Source organism: Nannospalax galili, unplaced genomic scaffold (assembly GCF_000622305.1).
Source record: "Nannospalax galili isolate Female #2095 unplaced genomic scaffold, S.galili_v1.0 scaffold1613, whole genome shotgun sequence".
In the NCBI taxonomy this organism is placed as follows: Eukaryota; Metazoa; Chordata; class Mammalia; order Rodentia; family Spalacidae; genus Nannospalax; species Nannospalax galili.
Window position 1 is genome coordinate 179091 of NW_008332100.1, and position 20253 is coordinate 199343.

The window sequence follows — 20253 nt, forward strand, 5'->3', positions numbered from 1 at the left end:
CTAAAAATATGATGAGAGTATTCATAATTATAAGTGGAAAATAGAAGTCAAACATATTTGCTCAATTCCTGAATTCACCATTTAAATCATATGTTGTGCTTAGCATTTTATCTAATTTACCTGAAGTTTTGCCTTAGAGCAGTTAAAAACAGAAAATTTAAATACTATAACAAGTATGTAAAGAGTTAATTCTGTACTCATCAGTTAACTGCTTTGAAAAATACAGAAGTAGGTAAATACCATGCAGGCCGTGTTCAATGTAAACTTTCTTATAGAACATACATGTCACATCCTGGATGAGATACACACTTGTATAAAGATCCTCCCTTGTGCCCTGGGTTCTTCAGTTAGTCATGAAGTGTCACAACTTTTTTCCCCAATTCTAATCTTTCCCAAAACTTACATGTGAAATAACAGTTCTCTTCCCTGAAGGGCCAGGGAACATTTGTGGGAACAGTCTGGCCACCAGGGAGTAATTTTTTGCCGGTAGTTTTGGAATTTTTAGGCTCCTAACCAATCTTCTTTAAATACCTATTGACTAAATGATGAAGAAAAAGAAGAAAGCAGAGATCATTATGTTAGATTCCACACACATGAAAAAAGTCTCAGGTTGCAAGTTTGTGTTGCAGGTACGAAATGCCACAATATGGAAGTCGCCGCCGACTGCTGCCCCCAGCTGGGCAGGAGGAGTACTGTGAGGTGGTCGGTGAAGCTGAGGAGGAATATGAGGAAGAAGAGGTGAGTACCAGAACTGATGAAGCCGTTTGACGTAGCAGTACTGCAATGCTTTCAGTCCTGTTCGACTAACCAGCAGTAGAGCAGTCCACTTGCCAGAGCACCCACTCATTTACTATTGTCTTTCCAAGAAATGTACCACTGCTGGACATTCCATCCCCCTTGTCTATAGAAGGAAATTCCTTCTTTAAAGTTTATGTCCTTCTACATAAAACTTTAAATGTCTGGAAGATGTTACAATAACATATGTTTTCTAATTCCCAAATATTGCTCTATAAAGAAATTATTATAACCAAGTATATAAAAAATATAGAACATGTGGATACTTTTGTTTCTGCACTATAGCATTACTAAAAATCATGAAAAATATAATCAGCCTTTACCAGAGAGTAAACAATATTCACCAGTATCTTTTAAATATCATGTAATTCATTTTTAAAATAGCCTGAGTCATTTCTTTCAATTTTTTACACTTTGCCTGAAATTTTTATTTTGCAAATAATCCTCTACCTCCAAGAAATCAGTGTTATTGTTATTGCATTTCTAACTGGTTTAAAATTCAATAAGATAGTTAGATTTTCCCTAAGCTTTAAAGTTAAGTAACATGTTTTCATTATTTTTAAAAATTCTGAGACTTGGCACAAAGCTCACAAGCTATTATCTAGATTAAGAGAAAATTTAAAAGGCAATGATTATTCTTTCTTAATCTAAGAAATAAAAGAAACTATGAAAAGAGAACTCATTACATTTTTGATACTAGACTATAAAGCCAACAATAAAATAATCTAATGTCTGCCAGCCAGCTTGTCTACAAAATTTTGTTTTTCTTTATGGAAACATCACTTGTGTGAGGCTATCATCCAAAATATTAATTTCTGCTTAACCTATGAGGGACAAAGCCATCAGCTAACTATACCCAACCCGTCATTTAAATTGCGTTTTCAAAATTTTCAGGAAAAGCCAGAGAAAATAAAAAAACCAAAAGTTGAAATTAGAGAGCCTAGTGAGGAGGAGGTAGTGGTGACTGTCGAAAAGCCGCCGGCAGCCGAGCCCACGTACCCGGCCTGGAAGAGGGCCAGGATATTCCCTATGATTTTTAAGAAAGTCAGAGGACTTGCTGAGAGACGAGGCACCGACCTTGAGGACGAGGCATGGAGAAGGCCCCTGGAGGAAGAAGACAAGGATTATCTGAAACTGACTCTTGACCAAGAGGAAGCTACTGAAAGCACCGTGGAGTCCGAGGAGGAGTCCAGTGACTACACCGAGTACACGGAAACGGAGTCTGAGTTCAGTGGGTCGGAAACCACCGAAGAGTCGGAGTCGGAGACCCAGTCCGAGGAGGAGGAGAGCTCCACCCCGGAGTCAGAGGAGTCGGAGTCCACCGAGTCAGAAGCAGAAAAGGCGAGAAAAAATATCGTGCTAGCGAGAAGAAGGCCCGCGGCAGAGGTCAGGGAGGTTAAAGGCGCGAGAGAGGAGCCGCCTCCAGAGCAGGAAGCACCTCCCAGGGACGAGGAAGAGGAGGCGCACCCAGAAGGGGAGGAAAGTGAGCCGTTCCCCGCGGAGGAGTCCGTAGACCTGGAAGCTGGAGATGTCCTGGAGGAAGGAAGCGCACGATCAGCCTCCGTGGAGGGAGGTGTGGAGAGTGAGGAGGAGTCAGAAGCCGGCGGCAGCAGCAGCAGCAGCACTAGCGAGAGTCTATCTGGAGGTCCGTGGGGCTTCCAGGTACCAGACTATGTCAGACGCAGGGACACAGACCAAAGGAAGTCTCCAGGAGCGAACTCCGAAGGTGACAGCACAGCCCTTTAGAAGAGCTCAGAGTAGGTGGAGGTTTGCTGTGATGTGTGCGCCTGTGTGCTGTGCCTTCTGTGTGCTCTCTGAAACAACTCTTGGCAGGGTGGAAATTAGCCTTAATTTTGCTCTGACAAGATCAAAAGTATGCTAAAAAAAAAAAAAAGTGGCTATACATGCTACCAAAAATAGATATGCATGTTGGAACATGTTCTATCAAAACTATTTTTTTCTATACTGGCAAATAGGAAAACATGCCAGCTAATAAGTAGTGACTGTTTTCTGTAATTTTTACTGCACAAAGTAGTGTCCTCAGTGATACCTGTTTATTGCGATGGAAGATATACACACACATGCATGCAGTATATGCCATTTTGGTAGCGCAAACACTAGCAATGGCAAGCAGCAGCAGACTAGATCACTACTTGCTTCTGCAAAGTTTGGCCCCTGGCGAAGGCATTATCAAAGATCCTACATTCATCTAGTTCTGTATCCACCACTTTCAAACACTAGGAGTTAAATGAAGCAGACTTTTAAAAATTAAAAGAGACTACAATTTATTTTCTGGGTGGATATGAGTTAATTGAATTAAAAAATTATTGTAATGGTTACAACCTCTCCTCTGGGTAAGTACACACAATCATTTAAAGTACTCATCTGGAGACCAGAAAGTGTGATTTACTCACCATAAAGTATATAGAGGTCAAATTGACCAAAAATTGCCTTACTGTTTTTAGAATGAATAGTGCAGTATTGTTTAACATTTGCTCCTGGCCATTTCTGATGCTAGTTGGTAAAAGACAACTGAGTTGGAATAAATGTTCATTGTATTTCAGTTGCTTGAAAAAGGAGCATTTCTGTTTTGTGTCCTATATAATCATGCACAATGGGCAGATATTTTCCTTTAAGTAAGCTAAGTTTAAGAGAGATAACCCAGAAAACCAAGATGCTTTATCTGACCAACAAGATTGAATGAGTTACAAATTAAAATTGTGTGCGTCTAGAAATATCTTAAAACTATCAGGAGAGGCATTAAGATGAACACAATATATGACGTCTGGCCATGGTTCCCATGCAACTTCCTTTGCATGGTTGAGCAGCTCTAAGACAAAGGCTTGGATCCTTAGCTAAATATGGATAGGACATTTTTGTTTTCATATTGCAGAGTATTTTTATGTAAAGAAAGTTTTCCTGTTATGCTATTTGCAAGCTCAGTAATACTTTACTCAAATATTTTAAACTTTGAGTACAGAGTGGGTGAAAGGACGGGGCCTGGTCTCCCTCTTGATGGTTTACTGTGACACCTTTCCAAATACTGTTTTGGGTGCATGGACCTTTTGAGAATGACTGGCGTGTTGTTGCTTTTCATTTTCTCAGTGGTCAAGAAAAAGGATGATCAAGCTAGTGGTTGACCGAGAATACGAAAGCAGCTCCACAGGGGAAGACAGTGCTCCCGAGTGTCAGAAAAGCCATCCTCAAAAGCCCTGCAGCCACAGCAGCGTCAACGGCAACATCTACATCGCACAGAATGGCTCTGTGGTGAGAACACGCCGTGCCTGCCTCCCTGATAGCTTGAAAGTCCCGTCCCCTGTGAGGATGGGGAGGCACTTTAAGAAACTAGACAATTTGGCAGTGACACACGAGGAGAAAGTGCCCCTGAACACACTGTCCGAGGGGCCATTTTCCACGGAGAAAGTGAACCGAAGACCAACTCTGGTCACGTTCGCCCCATGCCCGGTGGTGGCTGACCGGTCAGCAGTGAAGCCACCAGGGACCAGACTGAAGGACACAGCTGAGCAGGAGTCCATGGTGGACAGCAAGATCACCAGAGAGACGGTGGACCTCCACAGCGACCACACACCATCAGACGAGGAGGAGCTCTGGATGGGTCCGTGGAATAGCCTCCACATACCAATGACAAAACTCTGACCTGTTTTTAGAGTTATTTTAATTTTTAATTCAGTTTTTAATGAACTGAGCTTTGTATTGTCACAGAACACAGTGTATGGGGTTTCTATCATGCACACAAGCTAAAACTTTGAATGATATGCTTTAAAATTAAAAAGAGAGATTTGCACTTACATTTGTATGAATTAATTCTTCACCCTAGAAAATCTTTATGGACATTCACTAAACAACATATCGTTTAAGCATTTAGCCGTTTTCTTGGATCTTGACTTATTTTTCATTTTAATAAATAACTTACTAAGAAATCATTTATATTTTTGGTTAAAATGATTGTGCTCCATTTCTAGAACACAGCACATTTTTTTCAGTACATGTAATTTTATTTTCTATGGACAAATGGAGTTAAGGATTTTTATAGGAATCTGATTTATACAGATATTGTCTGACTGTGCTTACTTTCTAACATGAAAAATAGACTTGGAAAGTAACAGTACATATGGACATCACTTGTAAGATTTTATGTTCAATCATGAAGTTACTTTCCTTATTACCCATTATTAAGTTTTACAGATTTGAAGGAACATGTTGTCCTTAGAAAAGGATACTTGAGGTCATAGCTTTTATAAAAATAAAATTCACATCTTTACCCCCGCCCCAAACACACACACCTCCACGTACACTCTATCCATCCAAAACACAGCAAATAATTTACCCACATGAAACTCAATAATTGTTTGGAGCAACCTAGAAACTTCACTCTCAGCAGAAGTTTACTGAGAAGTGTAAAGGGTCGAATAAGCAGTAATGCATTTAGAACCGAGGTTCAGTGGACGAAGTGGCAGGCCAGAGAAGTCTCAATTAATGTCACTGAACATGAATATTTCATAAGGCCAGCATACAGGAATTTGTCAGGGTCAGATATGTGAAAGTCCTATGCAGGCTATAAATCCACAGCTTCATTGCATTGGTGCATCCAACCTCTCTCGGCTCTAGTTGATTTATAGATTATTTTAATGCCCATATTTATACTCTACAGTCCAGAGCCAGAAAATGATTGCCTTGTCATTTTTTAATCAAAGAATATGTTCTTTATTTTTCACCTTTGAAAAAAGCACAGCATTTTAACACTAACAGAAACAAAAAAAATCCTTTAAAAATCACCTTGTGTGTTACACATTCTTCAACTGTAGAAGAATGAAGCAATATAGCCTAAGAGAATTCAGAATTCTATCAAATATGTCTTTAGTATGATCTAGATAGAGTTAACTTTAAATTTTGCACTGTATTGAAAAAGTTCAGATTTCAACTAAATTCCCTGATGCATGTTTAGTCTACGGTTGAAGAAGTAAATAATGCATTATTATTTATCAGCCTTACATGCTTCACATTTAAAAACTGGTTTTTACATGTTACTTTATTTCCAAGATAAGAAAATTACATTAACAAAATTTCCAACTTTTATGACTAATCTGTTTTTATTTCAGATTTCTGAATGTATTTGAGATCAAATCTCAACATCTCATTTATCTAAATTTATTAGAAATCAATGCCTTCTTAAACCCTTAGAAAACGCATAACCATTAGTTGGTATATGTTCAAAGTATAGTGTCAGGTTGACACTCACAGGTTTACCAAACAATAATCTACATTTTCGCAAGATCTAAGATGGCTTGAATGCATATTGAAGTTTGAAAAGCAGTGATGACATCTTTCTCCTTCAGTCACCAAAGTAATTGTTTGTGATATAAAATATTTTGTATAGTCCACAAATTAAGCACTTATATTTCCCTATTAGCTTATTCTGAGATCACTAAGTATAATTTAATATTTTTGTGCTATCCCAAAGTACTCTCTACTAGCATCCCATGGTTTTCTTTGTGCATACAACTGTATATTTTTTTATTCCTTTAGCTTTGACTTTAACTTTAAATTTTGTTGCTGTCCTTTACACATTTTTCCAGTTACACCTTCTTATATTCTGATAGGAAGGCTTCTAATATTTTACATTTTGTTATTGCTATTGAAAAGCATCATTAAATCTAAAATAGGGATAAGATATGAGGATTTCAGCAAAAGCTGTATGAATGTCAGAAATATTCCATGGCCATTACTAAATCTGAGCAGTTGGGCTATCAGATGTTGGCTGAAGATTAATGTCCTAACATACAACATTTTATGTCTTTATGCAAATATTAAAACTCAATTATCATGCATATTTCAGCATTTAGAAGATGATCATTTAAAAATATTCATGATGCCAATGTTTCCCTGAGCTGAAATAAAGATGAACAGCCTTTACAAGGAGCAATCAAGTAAGTATTTGGTCTGCATATTTGGAGAAAAGAAACAGCAGTAAAATTCGACTACCTAAATTTGGAACAGTATTAACTTTTGTTAGGAGGGCTTTGAATAAATCCTATAGAAACTTAACTCAGGATTAAATCTGTAAAATACAGGTGAAATACCTAGGTACATTTTATTTTAAATGTGAATATTTATAAGGAAATTTATGGCAGGTTTTTCCTAGAAGGGCACAGGAAATTTCTGCTGCTTTTGTTCTTAATCAACACCAGATTTCAATATGGCAGAAAACGCTGCAGCTCACAGTGGACGAAGACAAGAGGCAGTGATGTCACAGTCCTGTAGATAGCCATGGTTTCAGGAGCCTTGAGGACATTAAAGTCAAAAAGGAAAGAGGAAAAACCATCATGGTAGTAGGGCATTCACCACTCAGTGACCATTGGCACACAGTGTACCCTAGATCTGTCTTTTTCATTGGTTGCAAACCCTGAGAGTTGTCATAGAATTGTAATTATATATCAGCCAAAACCAACTCTTTAAAACATAGGAAAGAGTTTATCTTGAATTTCACATGTAATATGTTCACATTGTTAGATGGGTTGCTAAAACATGATGTTTGCATTCTGTTCTTCCAAGTGGTCATGACAGACACAATTACAATATTGTTAGCAACAGTTATATATCACAGAGCCAGAAATAACTGAGTACTGATTTGTGAAGGAAGCCTTTTTCTTTCCTCTCACGGACCTGGTTTTCTCTCTTATTCTGTCTCATTCATTCTCTGCACACAAAGTAGAACTTATGTAGTACTTCCAAACACTAGCAAAATGGGCAGAGATGATAATAACCTATTCTCAGGGCAGATGCCTACTGGTGCCTGCAGACAACACAGCAGTGTGACTGAGGGGTAAGTTCATATCGTATTGAGGATCTCTATTTTGTATAGAAAGTTTCTCCCTATTTCAAAGTGATATGTTAATTCCTTGTATTTTTCTCTGTTGATTTATCATTAGTTGATGCTGAGTTTACATTTCCTTTCATTGAAGTCTAGCTTAAATTTCTGGTAAGTTAAGCACATGAATGGAAAATGTGAACATTGTCTTTAGTTTGAAAAGTTATCGATATATCCACAGTTTCCTGATTTCTTTTTCCAAACACCTGCTCTTCTTAAATATTATGTTACTGTATGAAGAATATGAATTATGAGGTTTAAGTTAAAATGCACTGTTATACATTACACAATGTTTTAAAAAATAAATTTTCATTTGAAAAAAGATGTCTCATTTTGTCAAACAGCGATGAAATCATCAGCTCTTTTCCCATTTATGTGTGTAATAGTTCACTTTAATTTTATAAAGAAAACCATCTCTGTTCACTCTTACCTTAGAATAATGTGGAAAAAAGATGTGCATTTTAATTTTTCTACACATTCATTTTCATTTCAGTCATGTATCATGTCACCATGTTATAGAAAGAGTAAGTCTAAATTTCCTAACATACTTATTCATAGAAGCACTTTTATAATGGCTTAAACACTAATGTTTCCACATATATTCAGCCTATTATGTTTACTGAAATACCAAATTACAGAAAAAGAATATGTGATGGAGTATAGTCAACATGACGCTGTGTGACGTATATTTACCACTTTTGAGTATGGTGTTTCAAAGACAAGTGGATTTATTTATCATGGACCTACTATCTTTCTGTCATCTATTTGTTCATCCAAATATAAACCTATCTATCTGCCTTTCAATCACCTACTTATCTACCTGCCTCTCATCTATTTCTACCTTCTGTCAGTCTGTCTAAAATCTATCATCTAGTTGCTCAAGAAATTAGCATTTTATTCTTACCTTTGAATAAGAATATATAGTATTATTTTCAGCAATGTGCTAGTAATCTCGATAGCCAAGGAAATAAAGGGAAAGAAAATGTCCATGTTGTGTTTATAGACTTGTTCATATAAATATTCTCAACAAACTCAATTTCAATCTACTGATGGCTTAGAAGTCAATTTCCAAGGCTGTAAAACTTAGTAATTGGCTCCTGCCAGCTGTCATGGGGTTTATCTGTTTTGCTAGTGAAATTATCAATAACACCTCCTCTCTGTCTCAGAAAATGACAACAGAAACTTTCTCTAGAAATTATGAAAAGCAGGCTTTACTGGAGGACACGTAATTATTGGAAAATAACTGTGGTCAGAGGCAAGTTATGCAAACAATGACGGGGTGGGGAAAGAGAGGCCAAGAGGATCCAGGAGGATGCCAGTCAGATAGAAAGATCATATTTTTTCAAAGACAATAAAGGTAAGAGAATAAGATTATCAAAAATATTGATTTCATATTTTCATAAGGTATAGCACAGTACATTGATATCTGGAAATAAAAAAATTAACCTAGTGTGAGATAAGAACTCTATCATTAGTTAACTTATTTTTAGTCATTCAATGAGCCTATATTTGTTTCTCATCTTATAAGCTTTGAGCAAAAATCCAAACAAGAGAGCATATCACTTAATTTTGTATGAAAAACAGAATATAAATGATTATAAGTAATGCAAAACTGAAAATTTCAGCATTAAAGGCATGGTTCAAATATCAGCCCAGACAGGAAGCAGAGGCAGGAGGATCTCTGTAAGACTAAGGCCAGTCTAGCAAATTCAAGTCCAGCTAGGGCAACAGCAAAACAAAAACAAAAAATAAAAGCACCCAAATGTCAATCTATCAGTGAGTTCATTAATGGGCCTTTCTTCTTCCTATTTGAAATAACAACACTTTTGCTTTGTATATGAATCTATATGATTTCTCGCCATGTTCTATCTTCCAAGATCTTTTCATTCAATTTCATATCTTACCTACAAAAATAATTGAGTAATATTTTGAAAATATGAAATTAATGAACTTTTCATTCATGCACAGTTCATGTTTTTTTCATAATTGTTCCACCCAAACACATAACAGAAGGGGCCATAGCCTAGCAGGTGTGCTTAGATTTGAGCTAATCTTGTGAGTGATGATCCTAGCTGTGCTAGCAACCTAGCAAAATCTTTTAACTGTATGTGAAGATAATAAGTATCTTGTGTGTTGCCATGTGGGTTAATTCAAGTTATTTGTGGAGAACTCTTAGAAAAATGCTGGCAAATATTAAATATCACATAAAGAGAAATATGCAGGTTGTGCCTTCACAAAGGGAAAAAAGATTCTCAGGGAGTAAGTCCCATCCAGAGAACAAGATAAAGTAGCAAATCTGCTTACTCCATCTGCAGAAAGGTTGGAGAACGAGGAGGTGACAATACACTTACTGGTATTTCTTAATTCTAACCCTTCCTTCAGGTTTCTGAATAGTGAAGTAAATTAGAGCACATGAAAGTTTTAAATCTGGCCCTTATTTGAGAAGTTGGATGATGTGCTTTATGCCAACATGGACTGGTTCAGAATTAAAATGAATTTCTGTAAAGCCGCTTAGACCAAAATTCAGGTCCCGGGGTTCCATGCTGGATTTCGTACAGGAGAGAAGATATTTGTGTGTGCCCACAAGTTCTTTGAAGTAGTGTGGAATGCATCAGAACCTTCAGATTCCATGGACTGGGTCTTGAGGTAGGTCAGTAAGACAAATGCTGTAAAGAGAAGTCAAAGACATGGGGTGCCAGGAAGAATGGAGTAAAACCTGGGTCATCAGTGACAATCAGAAGATGAGACAAGAAAGAATGGGCTTACTATAGGAAGAGCTTGACTTTCTATTCCACTGGCAAAACTAATCAGAAGACAAAGGGAAAAAGTCACCAGGAAAAATGTCCCAGAAAACAGTGATGTCTATACTCACATCCAAATTCCTGCCTTGAAATCATCAGGGGAGAAAGAGCAACCCATTCTTCAGGTAGTTCATGGAGTATAGATACCTACAGTAGGTCTTGGGATGGACAAGGGAAAGAGAAGCTGAATATCTGAGCATTTGCTAAAAGGTGGATGATTTAAACTAGCAAGCATTGTGACACTTTTAGAAAGCTTACATGTCTTCTAAGCAAGTGAGCTGCAAAATTTCAAAGGGTGTAAAATCAGCTGTACAAATTTAGGGGCAACTTTTCATATTTATGCCATAGCAGCCTTTTTTATTTTATTTGTATGAGTGTATTGCCTCCATGTATGTAAGTGCACCCGTGTGCAATGCCCAAGGAGGTCAGAAGAGTGTCATATCCCCTGGAACTACAGTTACAGATTGTTGTCAGATGCCATTTGGGTGTTGGGAATCAAACCCAGGTCCTCTTCAAGAGCAGCCAATGCTCTTAACCACTGAGCCCTCTCTCTAATCCCACTATAGCAATCTTGGGGATAGAGATTGTGGTGGGGGTTATTTCATTTGTTTTTGTTATTTCATTTGTTTCTGAGACACAGACTTATGAGCTTTCAAATATTAGATTATTGTTTTCAAATGTTATTAGTCCTTATAAATGTTTCATGTTTTTAATTTTATTTCATTTCATCATACAATCTAATTTTATTTCTTTCTGCTTTTGTTCAACAAATCTTTCATCTTTTCCCTTCAGAAAAATACACATCTCAGAAACTAGATTAAAAAATATAGTCTGTATGAACCAAAATTTTGGATATTTTTGTTTCTTTGCTTATTTTGTTTTGACTCACATAGATTATTTGTATCTGCACAGCCTCCCAAAGGGTAGGTTGTGCACTGTACAAGTCTCATTTATTTATTTACTCAGTTCTTCCTGAGGCTCTCAGGAGCTTGTGTTTGGGATATAGTGCCTCCCTCACCAGATAAGTCTCCAAAGAGCTTGGTATTTACTCCAGGATACAATTAGTGTTAAACATTTTGAACAAATATAGGCAAATCAGCCGGGCATGGTGGCATGCAACTTTCATTCCAACACCCAGAAAATTGGATCTCTATGAGTTTGAGGTGTGCCAGGTGCATAGTGAGATCCTGTTTCAAAACAAACAAACAAAAAAATAAGCAACACGAAACAAAACAAAAGAAAAAAAGAGAAAAAAAAATCAGGCACTCATATACAATTTATCTGTGTAAAGCTGGTCTAAATTTTCAGTCACATTGAACCCAAAAATCTTCTGCCACCTGGGAAGTAGTGTACTATATGCTATAAACGAGGAAAAATGCACACAAATAGCCTGCTGCTCATTTTCTGAGGTGAGACTGACACTGATTCTTATCTCTAATATCTCTCCTGAGATCGGTGACCACATATCACCTAGTAAATGGGATGGCGTTATTTCCTGACTAGACTGGGATAGTCCAAGTTTATGTCAATGGCTGTTAATAACTATGTTCAAGTGTTCCTTTTCCTCTAATGTACAGCCACTTGAATGATAGACACATTTCTAATCACTCTACTGATTGACATTTTCCTCTCACATTTGCTCAGCAGCTCAAATTCATCATATTCCCAAGAAAGAGTACTCTGACTCAGCACTTCCCAACTTCATTAGGCACAATGTTCCCATCTTTCCCGCCCTTTTAGAGCTTCTGTGCTACTCTAAGGTGTCTATGTTTCCATTTTCTCCATTACTGTTCTCCCTCCCTCTGTGTGTCAACAGTGTCAGCTTGTCCTGTGGAACTTTTTACTCTCCAAAGGAGTCATTCATTGTCCATGTTTGCAGTTTTCACCCCTGACCTGAGCCTGAAAACCCCTGGCCAGAGCTAGGCCAATCAATTTTGAATAGATTCCTCTAAGCTTCTTTTCCTACAGAACAACTTCTTATGTGATCTTAATGGAATTCAAATTTATCAATTAATAGTTTTGAAAGTATCTCTGAGTTTTCTCATTGCTTAAAACTTTCAACCCATATAGTATTGTTTACCTTGAAACTATAGCTCAGCCTTCCTCTCTAGACAAAGCTCTCATCTTAATGTCGAGGAAGGAATCCACTCCAGGGTACAAATAGTAAGAAGACTAGAAACCAACCTTACAGATCAAGAGAGATCCTGTTGCAGATTCTGGAATAATCTTGAGTGAGGAAATAATCATTTCTAATCATTAGAAAGGCTTTACATTAGATAGTTCCAGCCTTGATTTTAATTGAGCATCAAAGTTTCTTAAGCCCTAAGTACTACCTGACCAGAGGAGGAATATTTTGTGGAAAACAAAGAAACATGTAGGCCAGGATTATGAATATCTCAGTGGCATTAAATTGATAATACAATGATCAAAGGACCTCTTACTTCCATCTTTGCATTTAACAAAATTCTAAAATAGCCACAGGATTCATGTACTCAAATAACCACCAGGGCGCATGAGTATTATTATTGGCTGCAAATGAGACAGCTTACACAAGAAAAAGGCTTAAGGAACAGACCTCTGAGTCAGAGCATTTTAAAGGGAAGGACATCAGGGATAGGTGGGACCTACCTGGGGACAAAAACACAGTAAAAAGCTTCCAAATCCCTTCTTTCTCATACCAATTCTCTACTATACCCACCAACGCATCCTCTAACCCACCCAAATGTTCAACTTGCTAAGCCAGGGGTAGTGTAATATCTTGGGAACTGTTTCAGACTCTTATCACAAGTACAATCTCTATCCTCACTGGAATAAAAAGAAGTGCCAGAATCCAATAGATATTAAGTGCAGACATCCACTGTGTTTTAGTATGTGATGATGAAGGAATAAATAATTGGTGTGTCTTCATGTTTTTACTCTAATCACTGGCAAGTAACCTTAGAAGCATTGCCTGTTCATGTAGAGAGCTTCACTAGACACAGGAAAATGATGTTTTTAACAGGTATAGCTTATCACCTTTTGTTTCACACAAAGCAATGTCAATTATCTCCTTGTCAGAAATTTTGTCTTTACTCCCCGATCTGAGAGAAATCCCTGGCTCAAAGTGGTCCTCAGAGATCCCCTTGGTAGGCAGACATGTATCACTGAGCTCCCATAAGCTGGATCTGATTCTGCTCCCTCAGCTGCAGTTGTTTGACTATTGAGCCAGGAATTAGGGTGGCCTCACGGGTCAGCTGAGGTTGTTAGAACTCAGAAGTGGAAATCAGGGTGGTCACATGGCTCAACTGCAGCTGTGTAACGTGGTCACCTTTCAGAAGGTGAAATTCAAGTCATGCCTCTGTCCAATATTCACTCCCCTTGTCAAGATTTTCTTGTTTCTATTCACTCTTGAACAGGAGGATTATAGGTTACAAGATGAAACCCTCTACTTAGGATCACAAATTATGGAAAGAGCTGTACCACTGATCAGATTGTCTGGTTTACAAGTATGAGATAACTCATGGGATTGCTCCACTTTCTGATGAGCTATAATTGGGGTTGCTGATCAAGAACCCAATAGCCAATGTCAGACCTGTGTCCCATTCCCATTTCACTGGATGTAAATGAGGTCACATTTCAGGCTATGGAGATGGCTCAGCAGGTTAAAGGTGTTTGCTGTATAAGCTTGGGAAAATTAGTGTGATACATGCTGGCCAAGGTGTGGGTCCCTGAACAGACTCCTGTATTAACCCTAAGCTACCCAGAACTCAAGGACCATTGGGAAAGAGGGGCCAGGAAGATTGTAAGAGCCAGAGGAGGCAGAGCATAACCACAAGGAAATGGAGTCCTACAGGCTCCTAGGATCTTGCTCATATGAACTTATAGCAATGGTGTCAGCATGCACAAGACCCATGCAAACTCAATCAGACAAAAAACAAGCATAGAACTGGAGAAATGAGTAGCAGGCCCCTACCTTAGCCAAAGAACTACTGGAAACTGAATACTGCTGTGTGGGGAGAGTTGATATTCTTTAAAGGAAAGACGCTAGATAGACTGTCTAGACCCCAGGGGATGAACTTGCACTGAGGGACATCTGAGTGTACTAACTTGACTTGATAGGACTTAACATATATGATAGAATTCATTAAGTCCTGTGGGGGAGCTTTTTGAGGAGTGTGGAGGGGACAGGATATAAAGATGATTAAGACGTTTTATATAAAATGCACAAAAATTCTATAAAAAATATACATCAAAAAAAGTAGGAGGAAACTAACTCCATAAAGTGTCTGACCTCACCATATATACTGTGTGTACCCACCCCCCCAACACCAGGTGAACACACACATTCTCAATCTATATCTCTCTCTAATAGTAAATAATTTTTTGAAGATACAGTATGTGATATTGACACTGCCTACCCCCACAGGTAGATTACAGTGTTCTTTTAGCCCTTTCTCAGGGATAGAGGTCGAGATTTCTACCACTGAAAATCTTAAATTACAGTGGTATTATTTCGGCTTAAGTCAATCTGCTCAAAACATTAATTTGCTCCTTGAAACTAAGGTAATTAGTACTTTCGAATTTTGGGACTCCTTACTGTTTGAACACATTTGGTCTTTTCATATAAAACCAATCAAGACAGTGTCCAGTAATCAAAGTATTTAATGGGAAATTCCCCTGTAACCTGGAATTGCAGTGCATCAATGTGCCCTTTTTAAAAACCAGCCTAAAAACTGTTCTATGGTTTGCCTGATAGCACAAGAGACCCCGAATGACTGTACTAATGGTGGAAGGGGAATGATTCTGTTTGGTATAATGATAGGTGTCTCTTTGACACACTGATTTCATTTCCTTCGGCTGTGAAATCAGGCATCCATTTGCAAGATCATGAAGTACGTCTCTAATGTTTTTGAGGTGACTTCATGCTGTGTTCAGTAATGACTGTCCTCATAAATATTACCAATGTGTGAGAGTTCATTTTCCTCTGCTTGCTTGCCTGCACATACTGTCCTTGCCTTTTGTAGCAGCTAACCCAACTGCAATGAGGTAAAAGCTCATTGCTGCTTTGCTCCTCCTTGATGGTTAGTGATGGTGACCACCTGTTCATACACATTGGCCATTTGAACAATTTCTTTTAAGAAGATATATCCACATGGCTGGTTTGGAGTTGCCTTTTATTTAGGTATCTTGTAAGTTTTTTGATCCAGTCAAGAAGAAAGTAACCATAGGATTTTGTTGTTGAGAAATTCACCAAGACACTGAGCATCTTAGTGATGCTCACTGAGCCCCAACCCTGAGAAATGCCCTCAGTAAGTCAGAAGTAGCAGAGACCCTGACTGACCTGTCTCTTCTAAGAGCATTTAACATGAATGCTTCCTGAAGAACCCCCCCTCTGAACATCTCTCAAAGGTTGACAGCAAGTTTCAGTTGGAGATTACAATGCATATCCCAGGCAGTGCTACTATATTCTCCATAACACCAGAGGCAGTGCCAAAGCACACTCCATGCCATCCCAAGCAGTGCCACAGAATCAACCCTGACACCCCAGGCAGTGTCACAGCATCACCTATGTCATCCCAGGCAGGGCTACAGCAACTCCCATATCATCCCAGTGCTAAGAGTAGCAAAAAGCCCCATAAATATAACTGCTCAAGACTGTAAATCTCGAGTCTATTTGCTGAAATACCCACCTTTCCAGTTTCACAGGTCAATCATGTGATCATAGAACCACCCCTAGGAAGGTAGGTTCACCTTAAGTTATGCTGAATAGATGAGTGGAATACGTAGTGCATTAATGAGATAGTGAATTTTTCCTGTCTGGAATCATGTCTCCTAGTACAGAACTTCTGGACCAGCCACATTCATGTCTGTAAGTCTTCCGACTTTTCTGAATTCTTCAGAAAAGCATAATCTCTCCTTTTCTCCTTTGTGGCTTTCTTACTAAACATGCTTTCTTTAATGCTTTGGGCTGCCCCAACATCTTGTAGTTCTTTAATTTTTCCTAAAGCTTCCTTCTCCCCCTCATGAGGCTGCTAATCAGCCACGTGCCTGACCTCTATGCAGGCTCTAAACCTGCGTGGCTTCATGGCTTTCTTTCCTTCTCCCCTCCCCTCTTGTTCTCAAGGCAGTTGCCAAGATTGCCAGCTCGCCTACCCTGAGGATTTTTTCTTAAAATTCTAATAAAATTGTAAAAGCTTCTATTTGCATCCATTCTTAAATTCTTTTACGAATGAGACTAAGAACCATCTGGGGAATGCTGCCCATTTCACCAGGCAGTGCCACAGCACCCCACATATTATCCCAGGCAGGTCTACAGAACCCCCTCCTTCATGGAACCAATGCCATTCATTAACCACCATGTTCTAGGGGATGTGCATTATTCTCTCACTTTTGAGAACTGTGCTTGTAGTCTGTATATATTCCACATAGCTGATATTTTTTATATGTTATATCTGCTATTATGATCCTTTGAGTTTTCTCTACTGGCCATTCTCTCCTTATTCTGTCTTTGTTTCCATCATTAATAGTGAACTATTCATCTAAGTACTATTTGTTTACTGAAAATTGTTTTATACATACATCTATGGAAGTTTCATTTCTTAGCTATCATTTCTAGAGTCAATGCTCTTTTAAAAATATATTTTTTTTTTATTTTTTTCTATATGAATATTTAGCCTGCATGTATGTAAGTGCACACATGTCATGCAATGCCCACGGGGGTCAGAAGAGGGCATTGGATTTCCCTGGAATTGGAGTTACTGATATGGTTGTCAGCTGTCATGTGGGTGCTGAGAACGGAACCCAGGTCCTCTGCAAGAACAGCAAGTGCTCTTAACCCCTGAATCATCTCTCCAGTCCCGTGCTAAAGGTCTTTTAATGTTTCTTAAATATCATTTTTTTATTAGAAAAAAAATATTTTTCAGATGATATAATTTTAGGAAAGTTTGTTCAGTTTTCTTCAGCTGTAACTCTCTTACAGCTCTGAGACTGCTCTCTCTCAACATTTTATGTATAATACATGCATATGCATATTTGATATGTAAATAGACATATATTAAGTTATATTTATATTGTTCTTTTGTGTTGTCATATGGTTATAAATGTAATTTATGTTAAATGTGGCTAGTAGAAGGAATTATCTAGGGTCTTTTGATAGTTGCTGTACTGTGTAAAATATAAAGTAGGGCTATTGTTTGTCATTTTATGTATTATAGTTTAACTTTTACAAAATAAAGATATTACGGGTACCCCAAGGAACACTGTTTGGAAAATTAACATACTTAATATTCTAATTGGCTATTTGGAAGAGAGGACAGCATGGCTTAAAATGAAATATTTAGCATGTCTAATTTTAAAGGTGTTAAACACACCATTAGAGACCAGTAAATCTTAAAAAGTAACTTCCAAAATAAAAATAGTTAGAAAAAGCTTATATGTTACACAAAAATCATAAATATGTTATATGTTACATAAAGGAAAAATAATGCCCATATACTTGCAAAAGGCACAAGACAACATATTAAGAAAGTATGATTTTGACATAGTAATGCAGACCTATGATCCTGCCACTCACTTGGGAGGAATATCAGACATAAGGTCATCCTTAGTTAAGTAATTCTGATGCCAGCCTGGGCTATGTGAGACCTTGTATCAAAAATAAAGAGAAAGTGAGGAAGAAAGTGTCAAACATAGCATCAGAGTTTTTACTGATTTTGTGCGACATGGTATATATGTTTGGGATAGAAACAAAGTTTTCTTTTGGGTTAAAAGTTTTCCTTTCTCTTCCATAACAAAACAAAAAGATTATAGACTTATTCAGCACCTGCTATCCTGGATTATGTGGTAATTCTGCTACCCTCTTCCCATTCTGGTTTCTGAGAATTCTGACTCATATCCTCCATTGGTTTATAGTCCCAAACTCCAAATTTGTTGTCTTTCTGACAGGAGAGGATGACTGTGTACTGGTTCCAGTGTGCACTCTGCTACTCATTAATCCCGTTTCCTCTAACCCTCAGAGGTACTCTACACAAGCTTTTTCCTTTAAATACTTGTTACAATTTTGTTTCTCATTAATTTATAAAGGTGTATTTTGTTGTTGTTTTTGTTGTTTTCTTTCCACATTTTTATTGAGCTTTTTATTTATTTATTTATTTAAATATTTTATTGATTTTTTAAAAGTATTTTATTCATTATTTTTATTTTGTGCGTATGAGTATATTGCCTTAATGTGTGTAAGTGCACCTGTGTCATGCAATGCCTGCGAATGTCAGAAGAAGGCCTTGGATTCCCCTGGAACTGGAGTTACAGACAGTTGTTAGCCACCATGTAGGTGCTGGGAATCAAACCTGGGTCCTCTGCAAGAGTAGTCAGTGCTCTTAACTGCTGAGCCATCTCTCCAGACCCCTATTGATTATTTTTATTTTATGTATATGTGTGTATTGCCGGCATGTAGGTATGTGCACCCATGTCGTGCAATGCTGGCAGAGGACAGAAGAGGCTGTTGGATCTCCCGGAATGGAGTTACGGACAGTTGTTAGCTGCCATGTGGGTGCTGGGATTTGAACCTGGATCATCTGCAGGAACAAGCAGCACTCTTAACCACTGAGCCATCTCTCCAGCCCCTTATTGAGCTTTTTAAATTTCATATATTTCCCACTCAAATCAATCCAGACCTCCTTCCCCATCCATGCCTCCACCTATCCCACCACCAAACTCTATGCACTCTGCCATCCATGCTGAGTCTTATTCGTTCAGGAGTTTGTACCCAAATGTCCTTCATTGTAAATTCATCAGTCTACTCAGTCCATCCAGTGGTCATATGTAAGTCATATTCTCCCTCACCCAGCATCAATCAGTCTCAAATAGCTCTCAATCTAGTGCTGACCCATCACCTATTTCTCACCTCCCCTTTGGGCCCTTATTTAATTGAGCTGACATGGGTCCTATGCTCCACACCACCACTGCCACAGACACACATGAGCAAGCCACCAGTGGTTTGGAGGCCTCCACCTCCCTGTGTTCATGAACCAGCCCAGGCTCTTACAATCTTTCTGCCTCCTCTTCCACAATGGTCCCTGAGCCTTGGGTGGATGAGGTTCCATATTGGAGTCCCATCCTACACTCTACAGTCTCTTATTCTCCAAAACTTGGCCAGCTATGGCCTTCTGTGCGCATTGCACTCTGAGGTACATGGAAGCCCCACTGGTGAGAGCCAAGGGGTGCATTAGCCATCTATCTTCCCCTTATTCACTATGGTCCATGAGCCTGAATTGTAGAGATACAACTGCAGGTGTGTGACCTAGCACTGGGAATCTTCCAGGAGTATGTTCTCTGTGTCTGACGAGATGTTCAACTCTGCAGAAGCCTCCATCTTTTGCAAGAAAAAGCTTCTTTGATGAGTGCTGTATGACATGTTTGTCACTCTAAGGGAGGGCTCTTCTGACACTGCATTCCATGCCAAGAAGCTCCCAGGAATACATATGCATTAATGTTCAGACACTCTATGTGCTTTAAGACAGGGTCTCTATGGAGCCCCACCTGGCCTGGAACTCCCTTGATCTCATAGAGAGCCTCCTGCCCCAGCCTCCTGAGTGCTGGGATTTATAGTGTAGGCCACCACACCCAGTTTAACGGTATATTTTGTTGCATAAATATTGCTAGCTCTTTTTTGTGTGTGTTATGAAAGTTTATTTCAATGTACATTATACCTTTCAGTTTCTCACACATAATTTTTCATCATGCAATTTGAAGTACACAAATTTAAAAGACTTTTTTATTTTTATTTTTATG

The 20253-nt window shown here is 38.4% G+C and overlaps 1 protein-coding gene across 1 annotated transcript in view; it reads left to right on the forward strand.

The window, feature by feature from the left end:
• Positions 1–4024, forward strand: part of LOC103729251 (protocadherin-15-like) — a gene marked incomplete at its 5' end in the record, with an annotated part of 182914 nt that extends 178890 nt beyond the window's left edge. Inside the window, 3 exon segments of the mRNA XM_029560706.1 lie at positions 630–738; positions 1690–2552; positions 3901–4024. Coding sequence (XP_029416566.1) covers positions 630–738; positions 1690–2541 — 961 coding nt within the window.
• Positions 4025–20253: the final 16229 nt, after the last annotated feature.